Here is a 14,246-nt window from a genome sequence, read left to right as displayed (position 1 = left end):
GTGGGATTATTGATATTTTTTTTAAAAAATATCATCATCTCTGGATTGCTGTAAAATGTAAATTATTGCTTTGTTATTATTATAATTTTATATTAATATTTTAATCCATTAATCTTGGAACTTTTTCCATTTACCGATGACTTGTTCTTACGTCATATCCACATCCCTGTGCACATTCAATAACGCCATTCCGTTTAATCACGCCTCGCCCATTTGTTTCTTAGATAGATAAATAGGTTTTTAGCCAATGAAGGCAAAAAAAAGCCATTGAGACGGAAAGTGTAGCACTGATTTTTAAGTGAATTATCGAATACAACGTTGAGGAATATCATATAAATATTTAAGGTGTTTGGCATCGTTTGAGTTATTCAATATTTTTAAATATATCATAGTTATAATCAAACTAATTTTCACAATACATAACATGTATTATAGTATAAATAATTAATAATGTAATATTATATTATAAATATAAATCACAGTACCTTCAACGCGGGGCGTTTGCCACATGTTATCACTACATAAAACACTAAAACCACTATGTTGCATTGAATCTGAATTGAATGAAATTAGATAAGCGCCTAATGTATCTGTTACTTTAATTACATTCGTTATGATATTCATTTATATTTTTTTTCTTCTACAAATGCATGTACACTAATTAATATCTTCAGACATAAATAGGGACTTATATGGTGTGATATTATAATAATGTTCTCAACTTCCCATAGTCCATATTTGATCCTAAAGACTAAGCACCAGTTGATTTAAACATGTAGTTTCGTCGGAAGAAGCTTAATTGGATCATGTTGTTTTAAGTTCTAACTGAATGCACAATACAATTAATTCGTTCATCACCAGCCGATATCATATTATCCTTCATTACATTATCTGATTTTCTTATTTAACTACTTTTATACATCACAAAATTATAAATTTAATATTATAATTATTAAAGGAAATTATAAATTAATTTCTCTGTGATTGCTCACACCAATTATTAATTTTATATAAGGTATCCATGTCAAATTACAACTACAATTTTCATAATACCTATGCTTGGTATTTTATTCATACCTATTATGTTTTAAAAAATACACGATAATTTATAGGTAATTATCTTATTGGGCACCTTTAAATACGCATAAATTAGCTGCGTATTATTAAAATTAGAAAGTATAATATGCCAATGTTATTTATATTAAATATTAATTATAATTAATTTAGCCAAGTTCTTATTTATAACACGGAGTTAACAATTTAAGACTTAGACTAGTATCATTAATTAAAATAATATTGATTTTCCTTCCAAATATAAAATACACTTTTACATTATATTATTATAACTGTACCTAGTTGTCACATAAAATTGGTGGATTATTGAGATTATTTTAACTTACACAAAAATCATTTTTATTGCTTATTTTATAATCTAGTTTCAAATCAATATAACTGATAACAACCCTATTTTAGAACCATACAGTTTTTTTTTTAATTTGGTGCCTCAACATTTTGATAGCCTGTTTGAAAAAAAAATTGTAAGTAGTACAATAAAATATTAGTAGTAGGATTGTTAATGTTATAATATAACAGTTGGCTTTCGAATCTTTTGAATATTTGAATACTATATTATTCATACCAACGTGATAATTTAATGTTTATATTCATTTATAAATGTATATAATCCATTTTACGAGAATTTGTTGAAATATTATGTATGAATATGAATCTATACAACACAATGTTTTAAAATACACAAAAATAATCTTTTTCAACCTTATTTGTGTAAAATATATTTTAAGACTAAAATGATAAAATTGTAAATCATAAACACAATTTTACTGTGCTATAAAAACCTAAATCGGAATAATATAATATCTCAGAACCATATTATATATAACTGCATAACTTTTTACTTTTTTCTTGATCTGGTTGATGTGGTTTATATCCTTTTGTATTTTCCAATAAAGCATATCATTTTTACAAGATGAACTATAATGTGTATCATAGCTCTGTGCATGCGACGTTTATTAAATCCGTTCAATTCAAATATTTTAATGTTAATGTAAATAGGCATGTAAATGTATTTAATTTATAGATTATTTTATGAACGTCTTTGTGTGCATTGAATTATTTAATTAATTTTAATTGTTAATATAAATATATAATACATTCATTTTAAAACCATTTTGAAGTGGGTACCCAAAATGTTTCATGTGATTGAAATAAATTTCTAATTGTTGACTAGAAATAGGATTACTTTTTTTCTTTCTGAAAAATGCTTTTGAAAATAAAAGTACCTACCTTCAAATATAAAACATAATAATATTCAAAGTTCATCGATATTCTAAAGATTTTTCATAAAACGGTATTTTCCATATTTGATTATTTCATAAAAACACAGATTGCAGTAGAAGTAAGTATGTAAAATATAAAATAACATTTTTGGTACAAAATATTTATAGATTTACCTTTACCATCTACCTAAGCCCTGCATGATAAAATATATAAAAAAGAAAATACATTAGAATCACATTGTTATAAAAATATCTAATTTTAATAATTGTCTGCATTTTTTTTATACACTTTATAAAGATAATGTTAATTATCCCTTCTGTTAAAATGATTAATATGATCATTTGTTTCTCTGTCATGCTTTTTATTGTTTTATGAATGTGTGATTTAAACTTTAATAAGTAAATAAAATAATATAGATATATAGTACAACATAAAGACTACTGAATAGAAAGCTAATGAATATTTCATAATCTGCTACCTACCTGAATAAAAAAAAATTATAAATCAGATTTAAATAAATTACGACATAACAAAGATATAATAGAAATACATTTTTTTCTCAAAAATGCGTAAAACAATATTTTACATTTTTCTTGTATTATTTATATTAATGCATTAAAAAAAAAATGAAATTTAGGTCCAGAAATAAAGTGTAAAAATGTACATAGTGTTATTTCTTATTATTATATTTTTATAGCAAATTATGAAACATTTTAAAGTATAGTTATACATAAATAAATATTGACTTTTTGACAACAAAATAGTGGTAATTGATTCAACAATTAAGTAATATTAATAAAGGTATCGTTATTTTGTAATATGGACATATTGTTATTGTAGAAATATTTACATATATTGTTCAAGAAACAATTTTATACATCTTAAGGTTACTTTATCTACTTGTACATTCTATAGTCAAAACCTATTATTTATAATTTTATAAGTTATTTTTCACATCATCATAATATTATTATTGATGTTAAAAGAAAATTACATGAGGTTGCAAAATAAGAGAATGTTTTATAACCATATATGAAGTATAAACACAATTAATTCAAGTACATTATATATTATAGAGTGTAGCACAGCCTAATTTAAAATTACTCGACTCAATAGTGTATGTAGATTGTAAGCATTTGTGCTTTCGTATACCTATACCATATTTCTATGACTGTAATGTTATTAAGATTTATAGTTTATACCCCAAAAGTATATTATGTTGAGTTGTATTTTATTAATTAACAAGTATAATACAAATACTATTAAAAAGTATACACAAATATATGATTTAATATTAATACTATATTGTATTTCTTTTATTATTGCTTTCAGTGTGATGGAAATATCTAGAGGAATCTACGACGCCACTATATCTATACATACAAAAACCAATTGTTTATTTATCAAATAACAATTAGTAATTCTCTGAATTTGAAAAATTATTATCAAAATATACTGTCTAGATCTAGAACAATAGAATTTAGTACAAATCCCACAACATCTAATATTATTTCATAATTCTGTATTTTTGTATGAATAGTTAATGAACCACTAGGTATACTGAAATTGTATACATCCTAAAAATTAGAATATATTGGTATTTACATTTTAATTTTCACAAAAACTGCTTAAAATGTCAGTAGTTACCTTATTAAGAACACAAGTGATCGAAATAAATTATTACAACATATCTAATATCTTTACCGTATTAATAAAAATGGTCATCACGTTTACCATTAAAAAACAGAATTTAACCAAACATTCTTTAATTAAAAACTGCTTATACACCATCCTAACATTATAATTTTAAATTTAAATAAAACGACGACTATTAATAATTATATTATAATCTCACATCATGAGTATAACCTTCGTCGTTCACGGGTTTCACTACTGAACCCTAATTTACATTTTTTTATTGCTTGTATCAAAATAAACTTTTGAAATAATTATTGAGAGGGCATTCCAATATAATTTTGGTCTCCATCTTACTTACGTATAATATAGCTAAAACCATCACCTTATTTCACTCATTGTGATTATATTATTGAAATGTATTATTATCAGATAATGAGTGTTTTCAGTTTTGTCGATATTTTTATTTTTAGGAAAGTTATAATATTATTAGATACTAATACAAATTAAACGATAATAACTTTCTTAAAAATCTGAATATTAAAAAAAACTTCTGACAAAACACAGATAATGTTATGTTTATAATTTTTATTTATTATGATAGGTAATAATAACTTAATTTTGCCAATTATATAATATTATACTTATGTAAGATGCGGAGAAAAATGTTTTACTGATGCGCCCTCTAAAGTAAAAATTTTAAAAACCGCTAATTCATTTTAAAATATTTATAATAGGTAGACACATTTTGGCCATTTTGCACTGTTTTATATTTTTGTACACGATTGTAGGTTGACTTCGATGCGGGTAGGCCCTCGTGGTTTATTTTCAAATCCTAGCATACAACAAAACTGTCATAATGGGTTCAGTGTATAAAATAATTAATAATTATGTATGAATATAATATGTACTAATATTGTGAATTGCTAGTAAGCGTGAGTACTTTGTATGAGGAGAATATTAAAACAAAAGTATATATCAATTCGAGTTAACCCAAAACAGAATCAGTGATTTGGCTGTAATAAATGTAGTAAGAGGATCATCTAAAAAAATTGATTATAATGTGTTCAAATCATTTGCATCTAAATATAGGCGTATGTGGTATACAATCACTAAATATATATTATATTTATTTTATTGTTTACACTTTATTTTTAATGACAAAAGTGGAGGGGGGTGCATTTGCTCTCGTTTACAGGACTCTAGCCCCTGTAGACTGTTACTTTTAAATCCTAGTAACGCCCGTGGTCACTAACCTATAAAACGTACATTAAAACATTTGTAATCAGATGGTGTTGATATAGTTTAATATATTTATTTTTATTGAGCTAGAACACGCTAAGATTATTAATAATTAGGTAAATTTTATTTTTAAAACTATTGATATCATATTACTATATTTAAGTATTATGTAATGTTCTTCCTATTATATTGTATTATGACATTATGTACATTCTTAGGTATTTTAAAAAAATCGTACAAAGGTAACGGCCGTCTACCAATTTAAATAAAAATATTAGGTAATATTATGTCAATGTCACAAACATAATATTATGTAGGTTTAACATTTTTACATAATAATAACTACAATAAAAACTTAAAAATACATAATTTAAACTTAATATTCTAGGGTGAAATTATAACGAAGTGTATACTTACCTAATTTAATTAAAATTAATATGTTTACAATAAGTATTTCATAGGGCTATAATCCTGTATTATAGTTATTAACTATTATACATAAATACAATATCCAATTCCTACCAAACAAAATATAGCCATTTGTCAATTTGAGGGTATCATTCTCCAAAGTAGATAGTTAAACTTAAGTTCACATCGTAGGTACTATTTGCGATTGAATTACGTATTAATCTTAATGACATAGAAAAATAATGCGTGATTACATTTTAATTTAAAAGTATAATAGTATAATATCATAGATCATAGGCGTGTTGTAGTACCTATTATTTTATCAGCCAATAAATACTATAGTAGGTATAATATGTGTATTTATATTCTATTTATTAAATATGAATTTCGTTTTAGTTTGTTTCTGGTTCTGTTATTACAGATAATAAAATATTAATTTTATATGTCTTATAATATATATATATTTTTTTTTTCACTATTACCCAAGTTTTAAATTCTGAGCCTAGAGATGAATGTAATTTTTACTTTTTTAAATATTAAACATCGGACTAATTAAACAATTTAAATAAGAGTTTAGTATATATTATTTAGGTTCTGACACAAGTAACTAACAGGAAGTCGTAGTTTGGAAACTCCTGTTTTACATTAGCGATTGATGATTAAAAAACGAATAAAAACCTATTGTACATAATTTTAACTATGAATATTGTTAATGGAATTTTTATTTTCTGCAGGTGTTCACGAGCTGCCAAAGACCGATTATGCGGACGACGCTTCATCAGACTCTCGTTCGTCAAGTGGCCAGTCGATATCGCCGGTCCGATGTTGGCCAGCTATGGCAGGTCTACCCACCATCATAAATAATAACAACAACAACAACATCAATAATAATAACAATAATAACAAGACTTCCTCGTTGCGGTCTTCCAGCTACGATCCAAAGGTAACCCTTCCGGATATGAATATAGTATTTTATAATTGTCAATTTATTCACTTATTAGTTGTTATATTAATATTGTGATATGATACTGGTATAATAATAAAATTAGTTCTTTTATAATACACGATGACGATGCGATCGTGTTTTACATTCAGTACTTAATACTGTCTTAATGCAGATGTTTGTCGTCTTCAAAATTAACAGGTGGACACTGAATCCAAACCACCGTACTCGTTTTCGTGTCTGATCTTCATGGCCATCGAGGACTCGCCCATCAAAGCACTGCCGGTCAAAGACATCTACGGATGGATTGTTGACCATTTCCCGTACTATAAGAACGCGCCCACCGGCTGGAAGAACAGCGTCCGGCACAACCTTTCGCTGAATAAATGTTTCAGAAAAGTGGAAAAAGCTCCCGTAAGTTTATTTTGTTTCTAAGTTTCGACATAATGCCCACCGCCAAGAGCCAATAGTTCTATCGCATTTTTGATATAGTATGCTACATAGTAGCTACACCTCCACAGTATTTGTCCTCGTCAATTTTTTTTTAGTATGAGTACTATCAATATTTAGAGAGCCACGTTTATAATTCATAGTATAGGTACTTTTTAACTGGATAAAAATATTAAATTGATTTTAGTTTTTGCTTTTTTCAAAATAGTCTATATTTAATTAGTTAATTTATGTTATTTTAAAATTTGAATGAATTATTTCCATTGAACATTTTTATAGAAGTAAATAGGTAATAAATAATAATATATTTTCTTATTTTTTCAGCAGGTGGTGGGAATTGACTGTGTACTTATATGTAGTAGGGGAGGGCTATTATGTATGAGTATAGAGGGACACCATTATGTTCCAAGAATTGTGTGACCCTACTGATCAAAGTATAAGATGTTGATCATTGGTGTCTGGTACTTTGATAGTGAAGGAGGGGTCTACTACTTAGGTGTAGTTTTTAAACTCAATAATTACTTTTATTTTCTATTATAATATGTGGTGGGGCTATGAGAATGTTGGAATGGAAAAGAATATCATATGATTATTGGTGGTTCTAAATACCTACATCTAAGTCATCTGTTTTCTTAGTGTTTCACTTTTTCTTACTATCCAGTACCCAGTTTGAGTGAGCCTTAACATAATAACATATCCATTATTTAATATTTATACATGCAGAATGCAGATATTTAATATTATATAAATTAAATATAAATAATGGCCGTGTGGTCGTGGTGTTATCTCTTTGGCGGTACAGCACGTGTGAATATTGTAATAACAACAACAACAACAACAACAATAGCTTCATTTGTCTTTAATTTCTTTACACAGAACTTGGGCAAAGGTTCGCTTTGGATGGTCGAACCCTCGTACCGGCCTTGCCTGATCCAAGCGTTGCAAAAGACCCCGTACACTAAGGGATACAGTAAAAAGTCGACGGTGAACACGAGTCTGACGGTTCGGGGCGAGACCATAGAGGCAGTCAAGGACGAACGGAGCGAGGACGAGATGTCCACAGTGAGTGACGTGGATGCCGCTACCGCAATGTTGGTGCTCAAGCACGGTCCACACGTGCGCATCGTGCACGACAGAGGTTAGTTCGACACAGCAGTAATATTATTGTAATGATGACAACAATACTGTGAAATAATATCGTAACCACAATAAGTCATAATTCCTATTGCCTAGCCCAGAGAGCCTTAATAATAAATAATAAAATATAATAATATATTATTAAGGCTCCTAGCCAAACCTAAAAAGGTATCGTTAGGTACACGGGGTGGGAGCTAAGAAGGCTTTACACTGATCAAGTTAAAATATGCATTTCTTAAAAAAACTATTCAGCATTGAACACTTGAAACGTATAAAACATTATATAATTATAATACAATATTCAACACAATTAGCAGAATTACGTATTAAGTGTTTCGCTTATAAAATTAGATAAACATAATATCACTATAGCACAATATTATTAAATGTGGGGGTATTATTTATCAATAACAAGGAGGATATAATTTATACCCACCTTGATCATTAGACTTAATTTTTTTTTTGACGTTGCAATAATTTAATGGAATCTGAAAGCCTGAGCAAGTTAATAATAATTTTTAACCGAGTTAAGTTAAGTTGATATAGAACATTTTAAAAAGTAAGAAGTAAAAGTAATAAGTTTCAACTTAACTTTAACTTTGTAACTCTTTTATTCTCAGGCTTGGGAATCAGTACTATATTATAATTTACAATAAGTACTGCAGTCTATTGATACTTGCAGACCGAAATACTGCGAAATTAAATCCGTTTCAACAACGTAATACTAATTTACATTCATTATTTTATAACAATATTGTGTAATTTGCAATGGCTGCATTTAAAAATAATATGGCAGATCCTTTACTCTCGATCGATTCGTGGTGGCGATGACACGGTAGGATTAGTATTATTATCGTGTTAAATTCGGTCATTAACTCGTTATAATAATAACAATATAGGCAGGAATTAGGAAAGATCATTTTTATTTTTACTATTAGACGTGCAAGCAATTTTAATGGGTCTATTAATTTCAGATTGGCAGCTAACTCAAACAAAACCTGACACGGATCCAGAACTAGCCGGGGTACGTAAATGTCTACATTGGATAATTTTCGGTAACATTATTTGATTACCTTGGCTTTTATTTTTACGTTTCCCGTACCCACACACGCGTTTGTTCCGCCGCCGTCACGCGTCTGTCAGAACACGGCGTTTGTAAGTTTATTAATAAACATTGACGGAACTCCGTTAACAAGAGCCAAAATATTTAGTATAGACACTTTTTTAGTTGGTAATATGTATGAATAGGTATTTAAGACGATGTTAGATAATAATGAATGTAGATACGTACTCGACTAACAATGCTGAATGCATAATTATACCTCGTGGGATACGACATTTCCAAACAATTTTATATTATTTTCTTGAAAGTAAGTGTTAACTTGTTTAATTCCTCAAAAATCATAATCTAAATATTATGTGTTGGTATTCGAGATTCGACGCAAATAAAATATTCGAATAACGGCTATACCGATTACCGAGAGATATGTAAGAAATATAAACTCGCTAAACATTTATTTACAAGTAATTTAAAAGTAATTTCACGAATGTTAGAACTTGGAAGTGAATGATATTTTGTGATTTTAAATTCGCCATTGTACCACGTGATGCGACTTATTGACAGTGTTGGGGATGCTACTTTTTTGGCAGTTAAATTACATTACGAATCGAACATTTTAATTAAATTATTTATTTAGTTACTTTTTATTTTTTATGTTCAAAATATTTCTTGGACTTGAACTAAATAATCATATTTTCAATACATTAATAATTAACTAAAGTAATGATAGTCAACAATATGAAATTGTATATAAATAAAAATGTAAAATGTTTATTCAAGGACCAAAGAAAATTTTTGAATAACAGTGTATTTTCCAAATTATACTAATTTAAAATTACTACTTATTAATAATAAAACTTTTTTATCTAATATCTATTACAAAAATGTTATACTGTCAGAAATTTTTTACTTACCTATATGATATATTTACATATAATATTATCAATTCATTGATCCTTAAAATGTAGATATTAATAAAAATAAATTAACTAGTAATTTAGTAATCTTACTGCGTTACTTAAAATTACTTGAACAGTAATTTTGTTAAAGTAACTAGCGTATTGAAAGGAATCTCTAAAAATGAATGCTTCATAATTTATAATAACAATTACGTTGATAGTGTAATTAAACAATTAAAATAATTGAAAATTTGTCTTTTTGCGTTTTTTTAATCCTAACAAAGAGGGTGTGCTACACCATCATAATATACTGTGTTTATTTTGTGCAATACATTATATTATAGCTTTTTAGCCTATTATAAAAAGAAAGAGAAAACTTAAGTTTTGATAACTTCTAACTGACCATCACAATATTATGTTATTTTCAAAAATAAACAGATATATGTCGTTTTAGATTACGCAATATATTGCAATTTCCTTACAATTTTATAGATTATTCAGAACTCACATACAGCTATCTCGATTCTCAGCTATAGTTGGATTCTAGTCTGAATATAGCGGCATACAATATAAACATAATACGATTGTTATTTTCTAAACTTTTATAATGCTTAGTAATGTTTTCGTCTAAAACCAAATTTTAAAGATATTGATGAGACATTATGCGAACACGTGTAATGTAAATTGAAAAACTAGAAATTAAGTCGGTGGGTACATAAGACACTAATTACAGGTATATATATCGACTTTATTAGCACTAATTATAGCTATAGGTTCAATAACCATCATGACCAATACAAGGGGAACCAAGTTTCAAGAGTATTTTGGAAACATAGTTGGGTAGGTGTTAGGATATTTTTAGAAGCCACCGATGAAAATTATTTATAATTTTGTCATGTTAACTTTTAAAACACTCTAATAATATGATGGTTTCAATAAAATATTTTACAAACTGTTAATGCTTAAACACAATAATCTGAATAATCATTATACATTTATATGGTTAATATAAAAGGTTGAAAATAATAATATTCAAAAAATTCTTTTTAAGAATATTAAATAACTAAAACATGTTCAGGCAAAGATAAGTTTGGGGTTCGTTGAATAATTGTGCGTACCTACCGAATAATTGACATGCTAGAGTTTAAAATACAATACTTCACTAAGATTAATCAATTCAAATATTTACTGCGGTCAAACACGTTAAATACATGTACCTACAAGGCTACAACTGCTTGCCTGCCTATCGAACTACTAACATGCGTATTTAAACCGTAAAAAAGCTTTCAATAATTACCTATATTAATTACCCATAATGCCTATAATATTAGTCATATAGCATAATAATATTTATATATTGATGAATAATAAACTAATAATAATAATAATAATAATAATAATTAACTTGTTAATGTTTTTTTTTAGCTATATCCAATTGTTACGATATGCCCAAGTGAGGATCATACCTACGACAACTGCTTCAAAATGAACAGGTACTTCAAACGCCATTTAATTTTATTCAACTTACTGATAATAGTATTATTTAATATTTTCTACGTCGGTATAAAATTTGAAACCTATATGTCGGTATACCGGATACCACAACCTCATGTGTAACTGTTGTCTTCGTCTTAGGTACAACTAGTGTATGTTTAGTACTTTTTATATGATGCGTTTAGCAGAACCAATTTTTTGTTGTTATAGCTTTAATATAAAAGTGAATTTGATCCGTTACCAACCTGAAAAGTTAAAAGTAGACGTAGACACATTATCTGTATTTGTAGTGTGTATGTTGGTTTTTACGATATTGCAATTTTTGAACGAGTTATGAGTAATTACTGTTTAAGTAAAATATTACAATTTGAAAATGTTCATAATCACTCCAAAATTAAAATAATATAGTAAGAAGTACAATGTCCTAATCTTACCTTCGAGTTCGATGATAAGTCAATCCACTTAGATACTCATTAATGGAGATAACTACATAGAATTGGTTCTGTTGAACCCTAATTTTCTATATTGTCATATACATATAACGTATTGTACTCTTATACGTTTGTGATGACGGAGACAACATAATATTACGCGGGCGTGGCGTCCTCTTAATGATATTTCGATAGCTACGTGTATGCGACTGATCATTGATATATGAATGACGATAATACATTGTAGTGTCTACATTAGTATTTAGAACCTATTTACTATAATATTATTTGTATTTGGTTTAATCAACATTACGGTTGTTCTTAAAACATTTTTTTTTTGTACTACATCGACTACAATTTTCGTGCGTAGAAAATATACCGGATTCCGACGTACCACTAATCAATCGGGTTCCCAACAGTTTAATATCGCCATAATTTATAATATTTTATATTCCATATTGTTCACCTACTACTGTAACAGTCTACACCACACTACGACTATACACACATACATCATTCCAAACGACCCCACGTTGAATATAAATAATACACATATACTTACGAATAAGTAGGTAGGTTCCTAATAACTAGGGAATAATTTGTCGTTTTCGATACAACTGTATAATATCTACATTATACCGTCTGCATACTTTAAACCGTTATTAAATGACAGTGGTGGGTTCAGATTTAATTATTCGACAAACGAAATAGGTACCCGTACTCGGCTTTAATAGCCACATTATAACTAAAAAAGTTTTCGAGTTTGAACATTTTTTCCCCCGTCGCCAACGTCCGCAGTGAGCCTATTATGGGCAGTTCACCTATTCCTCTACCTAGTCTTTAACAATGAAAATGTCTCAATCATTTTATAATCATTTTAGATAATAGTCGTTATAATAATATAGGAATTCAAAATCCCGAGGCATGTCATAAAAGCGGTTTTTTTTTCACAACAATGTATGCAATCGTTAAATGCCCACTCCCCACGATCGGAATTCGACTAGTCGGATTTGTGTTTGTAAATAATTGTAATCGTGGTTTCGTTTGCCTTTTCAGTCTGTGCAAAGAGGACGCGGAAGAACGTCGTAAAATAGTCGAGGGCGCAGACGCATTGTTGAATCTGGCCGGCATCAACACCCGCCGCCTGCGCAAACGTTCTTCGAGCGTCGAGTGCATCGACGCGAAACGGGAGTGCACCGACACCCTGCGGCAGATGTACCTGAAGAAGCAGACGACGGACAACAACAACGAGCCCGCGTCGGTGATCATCGAACATCACAAGGACAAATTCAGATAAAACGCACTGCGACCGCGGCGTTTAATGAAACATAGCCTAATCCGTTTAGCATTTTGTTGACTAGTTTATACGTAACACAGATTAAAATAGTTTATTTACTTTATTTATACTTGCAGAAAAGAAAGAACTTCTACCTCCCGCCGGAAAATTAACTATTAAATTAATGAGAACACATTATTATGTTCGATGATTTACACCGTGCGGGTTAGTTAAAAAAAAAAAAAATGTAAATGGTATTTTTTGAAACGGTGATAGTTTTTTCTCTCGAGTAATATATTATGTATCGTTAATTGAACGTTTTTGTCTTCTTGCTCTTAGGAAGCACTGTGATAGTATTTTTTAAAAAATAAATAAATTTTTAATTGTTTTTTGGTACGACCAAACCATATTGATATTTTCGACAAAAAAATGCCAGGCTGTTCACTATACTTGTTAATATCTTTTTTTTTTGTTAAGTTTATTCTTATGATAAATATATAATTACATAATATATTAATAATAATATATATTATATATTATTAATTTTTTTTTTTAGAACTTTATTTTCTCTTGATCATTAGTAACTTATATCAAAATTGTAAAAGAATCAGTTTTAACATGCTTCTATGAAGTATTAGTGTTCAGAGACAATCAACACGATCAATAAATTTAATTTATATTACCTACAAGAACTATAAAATAAACAAATAACAGCAGTACATGTTAATAGTGAAACTATATAAATCAAGTTCTGTTTGGAAAAGTAATACATGAGAGACTATATATTCAGTAATTCTACAATAATAATAAAAAATTCTGATACCTATATTCAAAATGTTTCACAAGATAATAGTCTTTTTTTTATATCTCGCTATTCTAACAAATTTTTTCCTCATATTTCGTAAAAAAAATGTGTTTTGTTTATAAAAGACATTAATATGAAGCAACACTTTTATCTTTATGAACATATACA

At 28.0% G+C, this 14,246-nt stretch overlaps 1 protein-coding gene across 4 annotated transcripts in view; it reads left to right on the top strand.

The window, feature by feature from the left end:
* Positions 1-13,798, top strand: part of LOC111037396 (fork head transcription factor 1-like) — a 43,666-nt gene extending 29,868 nt beyond the window's left edge. For all 4 annotated transcript variants that reach the window (XM_022319938.1, XM_022319942.1, XM_022319940.1 and 1 more), the window contains 6 exons: positions 6,318-6,526; positions 6,728-6,940; positions 7,853-8,114; positions 9,088-9,137; positions 11,498-11,565; positions 13,054-13,798. In XM_022319938.1, the coding sequence (XP_022175630.1) occupies positions 6,318-6,526; positions 6,728-6,940; positions 7,853-8,114; positions 9,088-9,137; positions 11,498-11,565; positions 13,054-13,294 (1,043 nt within the window). In that variant the 3' untranslated portion in view covers positions 13,295-13,798. The remainder of the gene's footprint in view (positions 1-6,317; positions 6,527-6,727; positions 6,941-7,852; positions 8,115-9,087; positions 9,138-11,497; positions 11,566-13,053) is intronic.
* The last annotated feature ends 448 nt before the right edge of the window (positions 13,799-14,246 follow it).

Source organism: Myzus persicae, unplaced genomic scaffold, assembly GCF_001856785.1.
Source record: "Myzus persicae strain clone G006 unplaced genomic scaffold, MPER_G0061.0, whole genome shotgun sequence".
Taxonomy (NCBI): Eukaryota; Metazoa; Arthropoda; class Insecta; order Hemiptera; family Aphididae; genus Myzus; species Myzus persicae.
The sequence above is the reverse complement of the archived record's forward strand: the minus strand, read 5'-3'. Positions and strand labels throughout refer to the sequence as shown.